This window comes from Sebastes fasciatus, chromosome 4, assembly GCF_043250625.1.
Source record: "Sebastes fasciatus isolate fSebFas1 chromosome 4, fSebFas1.pri, whole genome shotgun sequence".
Lineage (NCBI taxonomy): Eukaryota > Metazoa > Chordata > Actinopteri > Perciformes > Sebastidae > Sebastes > Sebastes fasciatus.
In genome coordinates, this window is record NC_133798.1 from 27,411,189 (window position 1) to 27,424,632 (window position 13,444).

At 46.1% G+C, this 13,444-nt stretch overlaps 1 protein-coding gene across 1 annotated transcript in view; it reads left to right on the forward strand.

The window, feature by feature from the left end:
• The first annotated feature begins 1,225 nt into the window (after window positions 1-1,225).
• Window positions 1,226-13,444, forward strand: part of LOC141766435 (uncharacterized) — a 40,232-nt gene continuing 28,013 nt past the window's right edge. Inside the window, exon 1 of the mRNA XM_074633313.1 lies at window positions 1,226-2,830. Within this exon, the coding sequence (XP_074489414.1) occupies window positions 1,229-2,296 (1,068 nt within the window). The 5' untranslated portion in view covers window positions 1,226-1,228 and the 3' untranslated portion in view covers window positions 2,297-2,830. The remainder of the gene's footprint in view (window positions 2,831-13,444) is intronic.

The window sequence follows — 13,444 nt, forward strand, 5'->3', positions numbered from 1 at the left end:
CACTTGAGCAGATCTTCGTCATGTTGCTTCAGTTTTGTGTCGTTTTTTTAAAAAGAATAATTTGAAAGTCAGTTTCTTTGTAACTGGAATAAAATAACATAAATGTGTATTTAACCCTGAAACTGATGATGGGTGGTTTGTGTTTCTCCACATTTCACTAGCAAATTTAAGATGGAGGCTGTTCACCCTCTCCGGTGAACCAGCCCACTCTCATTCCCAGGGCGTCAGATACGGACGCTTCGTCATGCCCCTCGGCGACTGATACCAACGCTTAGCCACGCTCCTCGCTCTGATGGTACGTGTCCACAGGATCCGTCCTTTCCACGCTTCACATTCATTGTCTATGTAAGCAGTCGTGCAATGCATTCTGGTAGCTTGGTGGTGCGATTTGACAGACAGAGCGTCACGATGGCCGTTCCTCATTTGCTTAAAGTTGAGGTCTAGTCTACGTTATGCAAATCATGGGCGTCCGACACGACTCACCGCCTCTCGAAACTCCCAAGTATCTTTAAAATAAACGTTTATCGATCCAAAATAAAGACAGATTCAGCAACTGCATGGATTATTTCTCGCCTCAAATGTTTTCAGAAACACATTTTGTGGAACTATTTTCGGGAAATAAGAGAAGAAAGTTTCCAAATGAGCTTCCATATTGTTTCCGTTTTTTTGAAAGCGTTCGTCCAATCAGGTGCCGAGTGTGTTGTGTCTAGTGGAAACCCACCAAGCGTCCGATGCTGGGAAGCGGCGCGTACCCTCGCGATAAAAACGTACCATGATACCGTCGCTTCGTCACGCCCCTCCGCTTCTGGTATCGACGCTTCTTCAAGCCCTTCAACGTCTGATGATGGTGATGAAGGTCAGCTGGAGCTTCAGGTAAACAGAATGTAAATGGTGATGAAGGTCAGCTGGAGCGTGTCTTCACACATTTGCATGATGGAAACAAACACATGGACCACCATGTCTGTATGCAAACGTCCTGAGGGAGTGTCTGCTGCCTCCTTATAAAGGAGAAAGAGGAGCAGAGACTCATCACTGAGCACACTTCATCATCTTCATCATCATCATCTTCCTCCTGAAGGTACGTTCATAATATAGTACTACGGTATAGTACTATATCACTACTATGTTACCATATAGTACTATATCACTACTGTATTACAGTATAGTACTATATCACTACTATATTACCGTATAGTACAGAACAAGATGAAACAGTTGAGTTTACTTTATGATGATGTGTTCATGTGTTCATAACAAATATGATTTATTACAGATTATTATTGATAACGATAAAACAGTTGATCTTAAACAACTGGGGATGGGGAACAGCAGTGCATTGTCCATCAGTGGAAGCAACATCAGCACCAACGGGTCTCTCAGCGGACACGATCCGTTCAATTCCCTCTGGTCCTTCTGGTCCTTCCTCATGACCATGGACAGTTACATGGAGATGATGAACAAGTGTCACGTGGAAACTGGTAAAGTGAGCTGGTTGGCGGTGAAGGTCTTCGTATTGGTGACAGCACTTCCAGCTAACGCAGGCTTGATGTGGCTGCTGCTGAAGAGGAGGAGCGCCATGACGCCATCTGAGGTGTTGGGACTCAACGTGTCCGTCATGGATGTCCTGTACTGCCTCTGTCTGCCTCTGGACATCTACTCCACCCTACACGAGACCTCTCAGGTGACCTGCTCCGTCCGCGAAGCCCTCTTCGCTCTCAACATCTTTGGCTGTCCGCTGCTGTTGACCTTCATGTGTTTGGAGCGCTACGTGGCGGCGGCCCGGCCCGTCGCCTACATCAGGCTGGGGAGGCGGGAGTACCGGGTGGCGCTGTGTGCCGGCGCCTGGCTCCTCACCCTGACCGTGGCCCTGCTGGGGTATTTCGTCCAGATGTTCACAATGGCTCTGTCTCTGTCCATCACCATCTCGCTGCTCTTCGTGGTCATGCTGCTGTGTCTGCTGGCCATCGTGTGGGTGTTGTGTCAGAGCGGGCCGGGCCACGCTTCGGGCTCCAGTGTGCCGCTGAAGAGGAGAGCTCTGAAGAACATCGTGGCGGTGATGGTACCGTCGGTGGTGGCGTACTCTCCTGTGGTGGCTCTGGTCCCCTACATGTCTGTGATCTTATCCAGGCCCTCCGAGACCATCAGCTCGGCTCAGTGCTGCGTCCTGCAGGTCCTGCTGCTCTTCCCAAACTTCGGACTGTTCATCGGTCCCATGTTCTACCTGACCCGGTTCAGACAGGTGGCCTGCTGGACCAAAGACCAGCAGAACCCAAACTCCAGAACCCAGGCAGAGTAGAAGATCTCTGGACCTCAGAGACATGAAGGTTCCAGACAGAGATGTGGTTCAATACCAAGCTAAAGATTATTATTCTTATTATCATCTGTGTTTTTATTTAGTGGAAACATCAGAAATTGAATAAAATGTAGAGGTGTGTAATTACGTCATGTCGTTGTGTCTCCTTCTTCTTCTGCAAAAGTAATGGTGTGTTCACAACAGGAGTGAAGCAAACTTTTCATGCGACATAATTACATAGAAAGTCAATGCAAAGTGACAAGAATTTGCGCCAGACGACGCGAATGGTGCGAATGACGTGATTTTCGCAAATTTCGCATTGCGTATTTGCGGGAGTTGAAATATTTCAACTGGAGTGATAAATTGGTGTGGCGCTGTTTGATGAAATCCTCTCAGTGTTGAGATTGTCCTCCTGTCCTCCTGTCGTCACTGACGTCCTTACGTCAGAAATGGAGGAAATAAGTCTTGTGTGTGTCTGTGGTTACCCAGAGCTACGATAGTACATCATATCTGTACAGAGACCGGACCAAACTCTGTGTAGAAACCACAGACTGTCTATGGTAGAAACAACAACGTCGCTGCCGTATTTATGCCTAGATGACTTTATGTTGAGTGTTGATGGAGCAGCTGCATAGCCTGGCACTGATTCATCCAAACTCCATTCAGAAAACAAGCATTTGAAGAGTTGTTTGCTTGTCGACTTGGTAACAGACCTGACAAAGCATGAATTCAGACTTTTTACTAATCAGCATCATTATGTAGTTATTTCAGCATCATTTTGATCCGTTTATTGATATTAAATCACAGCACAATCTGTTTATTTTTGGTTCATACCGCAGTAGTGACGTGTGGCTGCTAGATACAGTCAGTGTAATGGCACTGTATGTGATTGTGATGTTATAAACCCAGACACGACAGCGTTTGGTTTTCTGACATATCTGGGACTTCCACAACATGTACAAGGCAGCAACAGTGGTTATTTCTTCCATGGTTGATGGAGGAAATGGAGGAAAGAAAAGTTGTTGGTATCCATGGAGACAAGCTCATCCTTCTCGCCGGCGAATGAACACAAATGATATCGGCGGTCCAACTCAGTGTCCGACGTCAGGAGGAACAGAGAGCTGGCTAGTAGTTTTACATGTGTTGACGCTCAGTAACCACACATGCAAATCAACGTGCTGTCAAAATCAAAGTGAGCATCACCTTTCAGACCGCGCTGCAGTCGACAGCAACCACTCCTCTTATTTATTTATGAGTTTCTACATGAATAACACAGTCTCCATCTTAAGTCAGGTCAAATATTTCTTTGACCTCCACTCGTCCGTCCTCCCCGACTGTCTCCTGTAGCTGAGGTCGACTAAGCTCCACCCACAGACGCTGCTTCAGCTCCAGCACCTGAGACACGTAGTCCTTTAAAACGACAACACATCACTGTAATTAATGGTGTCGCATATTAACACTGTTACTGCTGCATATTAATAATAATCATAATAATCATAATAATAAGGATAATATTTGTAATAATAAAAACATTTGTAATAATGACATAAATAACAGGTGTTGGTGAGGGAGGAGACTGGTGCAGGTATAACAGGTATCAAAACAGTATAATAAAAGTTATAATAACATGAGTAACATTAATAAGAGGTGAGTGAAAGGTGAGTGAAAGGTCTTACAGCAGCTTTAGCTGTTGACAGACCGGCGAGGACAGACGGCGGTAGAACTGAATGGTAGATCTCTCGGTACCGCTCTACGCTCAGACCGTGGATCAGGACGGGCTGCTGCTCATCAGCTGATGTCCTCTCATCCAACAGCTGCGTCTTCTTCTTCTTCTTCTTCTTCTCTTTAATCTGCTGCTGATTTTTAACGCTGCTGTCGCCACAATCTGAAATCACTTCCTGTTCAAAGGGACACACATGGGACAACGTGAAGCCAAGAGACACAGAACCTCCTGCTCCATTTACTCTGAAGTACTGAAGTACTATTTACTTTATACTTGTTACTCCACTACATTTATGTGACAGGCTGCATTATTGTGATGTTGACACTGAAACAGGAAGCTGTTCCTGTTTCAATCTGCAGCTTGTGAAAAATATCCCAAAAATTATTAGTAAAATGTGTGAAAACAAAACTAAATAACCTCTATTAGTGAAGAGGATTCTCTACAAGCTGAAAGTATCAAAGACCATTCAAATATATGTGAAAAATATCCAAAAATTATTAGTAAAATATGTGAAAAATATTAATAAATATGTGAAAACTAAACTAAATAACATCTCTTTCTAAAGAGGACGTTCTACAAACTAAAAGCACGAAAAAACATTCAGAAATCTGAAATCTGTGAAAACTTTTCAAAAAATGCCTGAAAATTATAGTACATTATAGGAAAATTATTGGTAAAATATGTGAAAAAATAGTCAAAAATATCCAAAACATATTAGTAAAATGTGTGAAAACTAAACTAAATAACCTCTTTTAGTAAAGAGGACTCTCTACAAGCTGAAAGTATCAAAGACCATTCAGACATATGTGAAAAATATCCCCAAATTCTTAGTAAAATATGTGAAAAATATTAATAAATATGTGAAAACTAAACTAAATAACATCTATTTCTAAAGAGGACGTTCTACAAACTAAAAGCACGAAAAAACATTCAGAAATCTGTGAAAACTATTCAAAAAATGCCCGAAAATTATTAGTGAAAAATATCAAAAAAGATGTAGGAAAATGATTGGTAAAATATGTGAGTAGAAAATTTCCAAAACATATCAGTAAAATATGTGAAACCTAAACTGAATAACATGTATTAGTAAAGAGGACTCTCTACAACACCATTCAGATATATAGAGTCGTCCTCTGACAACTTCAGATTACTAACTTTAAACAGCAGAGTGCAGTTAGTTAATTGAACCGATGGTCCAAACACAGACACATACACACTAACACAGTGTGAGATAATACTTGTTATCACACACTGCGACACAACTTTACACATTCATTATTAGGAGATGAAATAATCATAACATTTACTTACCTTCTCCATGTTTTGATGCTTCTCAGTACAAATGTAATTGCTTGTTTTTCACAGATTTAATTTCGAAAGAACACAAATAAAAACATTCCATATTGTCAGCTCTATAAAACCTCCAGGATTTATTAAAGGTCCCAGACAGAGAAAAAGGAGATTTTCATGTCTTTTATATTATAATTAAGTGAAAGTATCAAGACATCAATCACAGGGAAATACACACAGAACGTATTCGCACACTGAGCCTTTAAATCAGCCGTCAGCATTTATGTAACTTTGTGATGTCACAAATCTACAACATTTAGACCGTTGCACAGTTTGAAACGTAAACATGCTAAATGTGATCCAGTTTATTTCCTGTTGCAGGGATACGGGGAATGACATCAGCTGACAGGAAGTAAACATGGACCCAAGCTGTTGCCTAGCAATGCATTAGCTAGCTAGCTTGTCAGTTTCCGGACAAGCTAGCGAGGACTCTAGAGGAAAAACAACGTACTGTACATTGCTAAGAAGTGAAAGTCAATAGTTGGTTCCATGTCAACATCAGCTCCCAGCAGCAGAGTTAAGCTTCCACCATTTTGGACTGAGAGCGCCTACCAGACGTCAGTAAAACGTCCGCCTACAAAGCGACGTACAAAAGTAAAACTACATTATTTATATTATATTGTCATATTTAATGTCTCTACTGAAAGGTCCTGTGTTGAACAATAAAATATTATAAATATAATAAGCATTTTCAGTCCAAAATGGCGGCAGCGGCTGTTGTCAAAATAATGTATAAAACTGTTGAAATGAGCTAAAACGGAGGACGCAGAATGGGCTGACTGTAGAATAAAGGCCTCAGTGAGGACGCAGGCTTGAGACAAACAAAGAGCTGAGTGAACCCCCGATGGATTAATTGAGTCCATTGTTGTGATAGAGGGTCTGTGAACAGAGCTGTGTATCATGTCAGCAGTACTTCATTACACTCAGTGAAAGACGAGCATCCAATAATGTCTGCATTCTCCCCGCAGCCAACCACCACAGAAGAAGAAGAGCTGATCTTAGCCGCTGACTGGGATCAATAAGTGCCAGCATGGAGGAGAACACTATCTGTTATCTGAGCCCTGAGGACAGCAGACGCCTTAATGAACCTGGCTCCGCACAGACCAGTACCACACTGCACCAGCAGGGGGAAGCCCAGGACAGACTGGGACCAGATCTGTCCCATACTGGACAGACACCAGCAAGGGGAGGCCCAGGAAAGACTGGTATCAGATCTGTCCCATACTGGACAGACACCAGCGGGGAGAGGCCCAGGACAGACTGGGACCAGATCTGTCTCATACTGGACAGACACCAGCGGGGGGAGGCCCAGGACAGACTGGGACCAGATCTGTCTCATACTGGACAGACACCAGCGGGGGGAGGCCCAGGACAGACTGGGACCAGATCTGTCTCATACTGGACAGACACCAGCGGGGGGAGGCCCAGGACAGACTTGGACCAGATCTGTCCCATACTGGACAGAGACCAGCAAGGGGAGGCCCAGGACAGACTGAGACCAGATCTGTCTCATACTGGACAGACAACAGCAGGCGGAGGCCCAGGACAGACTGGGACCAGATCTGTCTCATACTGGACAGACACCAGCGGGGGGAGGCCCAGGACAGACTGGGACCAGATCTGTCTCATACTGGACAGACACCAGCGGGGGGAGGCCCAGGACAGACTTGGACCAGATCTGTCCCATACTGGACAGAGACCAGCAAGGGGAGGCCCAGGACAGACTGGGACCAGATCTGTCTCATACTGGACAGACAACAGCGGGTGGAGGCCCAGGACAGACTGGGACCAGATCTGTCTCATACTGGACAGACACCAGTGGGCGGAGGCCCAGGACAGACTGGGACCAGATCTGATATATATATCAGATCAGATCTATAAACATATATATATATATATATATTTATATATACATATATATATTTATATATATATGTATATATATATATATATATATGTATATATACACGTTCTACTGATATTCACTTCAGGTTTTACTTTGATGATTTTCTGGAAATTCAGTTAAAATTTGAAGTAAATTTCGATGAAACTTTATTGTTGTCATGTTGAAACAGGAAACTGTTAAATATCTCCTCAGTGGAACTAAGAGGTCCAAACCTAGAAACACAGAACCAACACAGGAGTACAGAGACAGAGCGTCCACATACTTTAGGCCATATATAAAGTAGTTTATGAGCAGTGTGGTAACTTGACACCTCTGTGTTTATAGTTCCTGAGCAGCCGTCTGCAGGTCTGAACAGGTCCACTGAGCAAGACTTCATCTTGGAACTGGTCCTGAAGTCTACGCTGCATTAGTTCATTCAGCAGACTCTGGATCAGCATCCATCTGTGAAGCCCAACCTCACTTTACAAACTTAAATCTGTTCAAACATGCAGCACATTATTGCACATTGACTGTTTCCAGTCTTTACAAGATAAGATAAGATAAGATAAGATATTCCTTTATTAGTCCCGCAGTGGGGAAATGTGCAGTGTACAGCAGCAAAGGGGATAGAGCAAAAAACAAGATGCATCAGCTAACACAGTACACAAAAGAGCTAAACAAAGTGTAACAAAATATGAACCATTTAAATAGAAGGAAGTATAAAAATAGGAGCAGTATATACAGTATTGACAATAAACAGACTATTAACAAAATTGCACAAGTGGAAAATGATATTGCACAGTGAGAATTACACCTGAGTAGTACTGATAGACTGTTGGTGTACAGTAAAGGGCAGTTATTGTCAGTATTTTGGAGTGTAAGTGGTCTACTGGGAGCAGTGCTGGTTGTGGAGTCTGAAAGCTGCAGGAAGGAAGGACCTGCGATAGCACTCCTTCACACACTTTGGGTGGAGCAGCCTGTCGCTGAAGGAGCTCTCCAGTGCTGAGATGGTGTCCTGCATGGGGTGGGAGTCATCCTCCATCATGGATGACAGCTTAGCCATCATCCTCCTCTCTCCCACCACCTCCACTGTGTCGAGGGAGTATCCCAGGACAGAGCTGGCCTTCCTGATCACTCTGTCTAGTCTCTTCCTGTCCGCAGCCGAGATGCTGCTGCCCCGGCAGACCACTCCATACAAACTGGCTGATGCCACCAAAGTGTCATAAAAGGTCTTCAGGAGTGTACCCTGCACTCCTGAAGACCTCAGTCTGCTGAGCAGGTAGAGTCTGCTCTGGCCTTTCCTGTAGAGTGCAGTTGAATTGACAAAGTATAAAAGTAACTCAAAATTGCACTTACTGGAACAAATGTGCTCAGTTACTTTTTAGTTACTTTACATACTTTTGATAGGCCTACATTAGCTGATACTATAATACTTATGATATTCTACTGATAATACTGATGTACTTTTTCATCTTTACATTTACTGGTAATAATAGGACAGATAATAATGCACTATATTCACTTTTTAACAGTCTCTTCTGCACTATATTCACTTGTTTAATAGTCCTGTATCACAGCTGTTACCCTGCACTATATTCAGTTTTAACAGTTTTCTTCATCTCCTTGTATTTTTATATCTGGTATATTTTTTTGTACTTTGTACTTTGCACTACTGACTTTTGTACTGCCTTTTTACTAACATGTTTTGCACTGTGGAACTGTGATGCTGTAAACTTGAATTTCCCTCGGGATCAATAAAGTTACTATATATCTATCTATCTATCTGGTAATGAAGTATTATTTAGAAGTAGCCTATGTGTACTTCTTCCAGCAGTGTTAGTACTATAGAAGTTGTATGTTAATGAATGAACCATATTGAAGTATTTCTTTCATGTTGTGGATATTATTCTCTCCACTGAACACATTTGACTCCTGCCCGCCAGCCTGCTTTCCTCTCCGGCTCTCTGGAGCTCTCCTCCCCGGCTCCCTGGAGCTCTCCTCCCCGGCTCTCTGGAGCTCTCCTCCACGGCTCTGTGGAGCTCTCCTCCCGGCTCTCTGGAGCTCTTCTCTCCGGCTCTCTGGAGCTCTCCTCCCCGGCTCTGTGGAGCTCTCCTCTCGGCTCTCTGGAGCTCTCCTCCCGGCTGCCTGGAGAAGGAGGCGGTGTCGGCTGCACAGAGTTCCCCGGGGAACCCCCCCCCCCATCCCCAGGTAAACACGCACACACACACACGCACACACACACACACACACACACACACACACACACACACACACACACACACCAGCACCGCTGCTGCTTCATGCGTAGAGTCAAGTCACCACAATAAGAGTTACTGTTTCCGGTGATGTAAAAAATAAAAGTCTCTCTATAGTGAATGATTTTAGATGTAATTAATAATTAATACAAAAAATATTTAACAAACAACTTATACTTTTTTCCCCCCTTTTTTCGAGGTTGTTTTCATATATGCAATTTTAGAGTTCGTAATTACAATAGTTTATAAACCATTTTTTAAGTAGTTGATCTTATAGACAAACTCATTAAGTACACAAGAGAAAACAACTTCAACATTCAAAATTGAGATAAAATTCAGAAAAGAAATAATAATAATAATAATAATAATAATGATAAAAAGAAAGAATAAAGTTGAAAAAACAAAACAAAAAAACCCACACAAAACAAAAAAACAAACAATAATAACAATGGTCTTAATGTTTGTTCCCATGGAATGCAAGACTTTGTTTTTTGGACTTATGCCTCAAGAATGGTTGAAAAGAGACAAATATTCATTAAATATATTGCTGGTAGCTGGTAAAAAGGCTCTTACAAGGAAGTGGTTGTCACAGGAGAGCCCAACTCTGAATACAAGGATGAACATCACAATGGACATTTACAAAATGGAGAGGATAACAACATATGTTAACCATAAACTGGAATTATTTGTGTCAACTGTGTAACACCCCACAGACCAGATTTTATTTTTACCAATCTATGATTGTATGACAATGAAATGATCACTCCCTATTTGTTCATACTGTTGTTTTCAATGTTTATTTTTATGTGTGTAACAAATCTTAAAATATGGCACTTTACATAGACCGGGAACCATCACCTTACCGTGGTGGAGAGGTTTGTGTGTCCCTATGACCCTGAGGGCTGTGTTGTCTGGAGCCTCGTGCTCCTGGTAGGGTCTCCCATGGCAAATTGGTCTTAGGTGAGGGGCCGGACTAAGAATGGTTCACAAAAAACCCAATGACGACACGAGGCAGAGGAGGAGTTACCCGGCCCGGAGGAAGCCCGGGGCCCACGTCTGGAGCCAGGCCCAGATGGAGGGCCCGTCAACGAGCGTCTGGTGGCCGGGCTTGCCACGGAGCCCGGCCGGGGATACCCCGAAAAAGGAACGTGGCACCCCCCTCCTCTCCATCCTGTGGGCTCACCACCTGCGGGAAGAACCGCTTGGGTCGGGTGCGCTGCCACACGGGTGGCAGTGAAGGCCGGGGACCTCGACGGACTGGACCCGGGCGGCAGAGGCTGGCTCTGGGGACGTGGAACGTCACCTCTCTGTGGGGGAAGGAGCCGGAGCTTGTGCGGGAGGTGGAGCGCTACCAGTTGGATCTGGTAGGGCTTACCTCTACGCACAGCCTCGGTTCTGGAACCGTACTCTTGGATAGGGGTTGGACTCTATTCTTCTCTGGAGTTGCCCATGGTGTGAGGCGCCGGGCGGGTGTGGGGATACTCACAAATCCCCGGCTGAGTGCCGCTACGTTGGAGTTTACCCCGGTGGACGAGAGGGTCGCCTCCCTACGCCTTCGGGTTATGGGGGGGAAAACTCTGACTGTTGTTTGTGCGTATGCACCAAACAGCAGTTCGGAGTATTCGGCCTTCTTGGAGACCCTGAATGGAGTCCTGTATGGGGCTCCAGTAGGGGACTCCATAGTTCTCCTGGGAGACTTCAACGCGCACGTGGGCAACGATGGAGACACCTGGAGTGGCGTGATTGGGAGGAACGGCCTCCCTGATCTAAACCCGAGTGGTCGTTTGTTGTTGGACTTCTGTGCTAGTCATGGATTGTCCATAACGAACACCATGTTCGAACATAAGGATGCTCATAAGTGTACGTGGTACCAGAGCACCCTAGGCCGAAGGTCGATGATCGATTTTGTAATCGTATCATCTGATCTGAGGCCGCATGTTTTGGACACTCGGGTGAAGAGAGGGGCGGAGCTGTCAACTGATCACCATCTGGTGGTGAGTTGGGTCAGAGGGTGGGGGAAGACTCTGGACAGACCTGGTAAGCCCAAACGCGTAGTGAGGGTGAACTGGGAACGTCTGGAGGAGGCCCCTGTCCGAGAGATCTTCAACTCACACCTCCGGCGGAGCTTTTCTGGCATCCCTGTGGAGGTTGGGGGCATTGAACCCGAGTGGACGATGTTCAAAGCTTCCATTGCTGAAGCTGCGGCGGTGAGCTGTGGTTTTAAGGTCTTAGGTGCCTCAAGGGGCGGCAACCCTCGAACACCGTAGTGGACACCGGTGGTCAGGGAAGCCGTCCGACTGAAGAAGGAGGCCTTCCGGGATATGTTATCTCGGAGGTCTCCGGAGGCAGTTGCAGGGTACCGACGGGCCCGAAGAGCAGCAGCCACTGCCGTGACGGAGGCAAAGCAGCGGGTGTGGGAGGAGTTCGGAGCAGCCATGGAGAAGGACTTTCGGTCGGCACCAAAGTGCTTCTGGAAAACCATCCGGCACCTTAGGAGGGGGAAACGGGGAACCATCCAAGCTGTGTACAGTAAGGATGGGACACTGTTGACCTCAACTGAGGAGGTAATCGGGCGGTGGAAGGAGCACTTTGAGGAACTTCTGAATCCGACCAATACGCCCTCTATGGTAGAGGCAGAGCTGGAAGCTGATGGGGGACCATCATCAATTACCCTGGTGGAAGTCACTGAGGTAGTCAAACAACTCCACAGTGGCAAAGCCCCGGGGGTTGATGAGATCCGCCCAGAAATGCTGAAGGCTCTGGGTGGGGAGGGGCTGTCTTGGATGACACGTCTCTTCAACACCGCGTGGAAGTCGGTGACAGTGCCTAAGGAGTGGCAGACCGGGGTGGTGGTTCCCCTTTTCAAAAAGGGGGACCAGAGAGTGTGTACCAATTACAGGGGTATCACACTGCTCAGCCTCCCTGGTAAAGTCTACTCCAAGGTGCTGGAAAGGAGGGTTCGGCCGATAGTCGAACCTCAGATCGAAGAGGAACAATGCGGATTCCGTCCTGGCCGTGGAACAACGGACCAGCTTTTCACTCTCGCAAGGATCCTGGAGGGGGCCTGGGAGTATGCCCATCCAGTCTACATGTGTTTTGTGGACTTGGAGAAGGCATATGACCGGGTCCCCCGGGAGATACTGTGGGGGGTGCTGCGGGAGTATGGGGTGAGGGGGGCACTTCTCAGGGCCATCCAATCCCTGTACGCCCAAAGCGAGAGCTGTGTTCGGATCCTCGGCAATAAGTCGGACTCGTTTCCGGTGGGGGTTGGCCTCCGCCAGGGCTGCGCTTTGTCACCAATCCTGTTCGTGATATTCATGGACAGGATATCGAGGCGTAGTCGGGTGGAGGAGGGTTTGCAGATCGGTGTGCTGAGGATCTCATCGCTGCTTTTTGCAGATGATGTGGTCCTGTTGGCATCATCGGTCTGCGACCTCCAGCACTCACTGGATCGGTTCGCAGCCGAGTGTGACGCAGTCGGGATGAGAATCAGCACCTCTAAATCTGAGGCCATGGTTCTCAGCAGGAAACCGGTGGTTTGCCTACTCCGGGTAGGGAATGAGTCCTTACCCCAAGTGAAGGAGTTTAAGTATCTCGGGGTCTTGTTCGCGAGTGAGGGGACGATGGAACGTGAGATTGGTCGGAGAATCGGAGCAGCAGGGGCGGTATTGCATTCGCTTTACCGCACCGTTGTGACGAAAAGAGAGCTGAGCCGGAAGGCAAAGCTCTCGATCTACCGTTCAATCTTCGTTCCTACTCTCACCTATGGTCATGAGGGTTGGGTCATGACCGAAAGAACGAGGTCGCGGGTGCAAGCGGCCGAAATGGGTTTCCTCAGGAGGGTGGCTGGCGTCTCCCTTAGAGATAGGGTAAGAAGCTCAGTCATCCGTGAGGGACTCGGAGTAGAGTCCTTGCTCCTTTGCGTCGAAAGGAGCCAG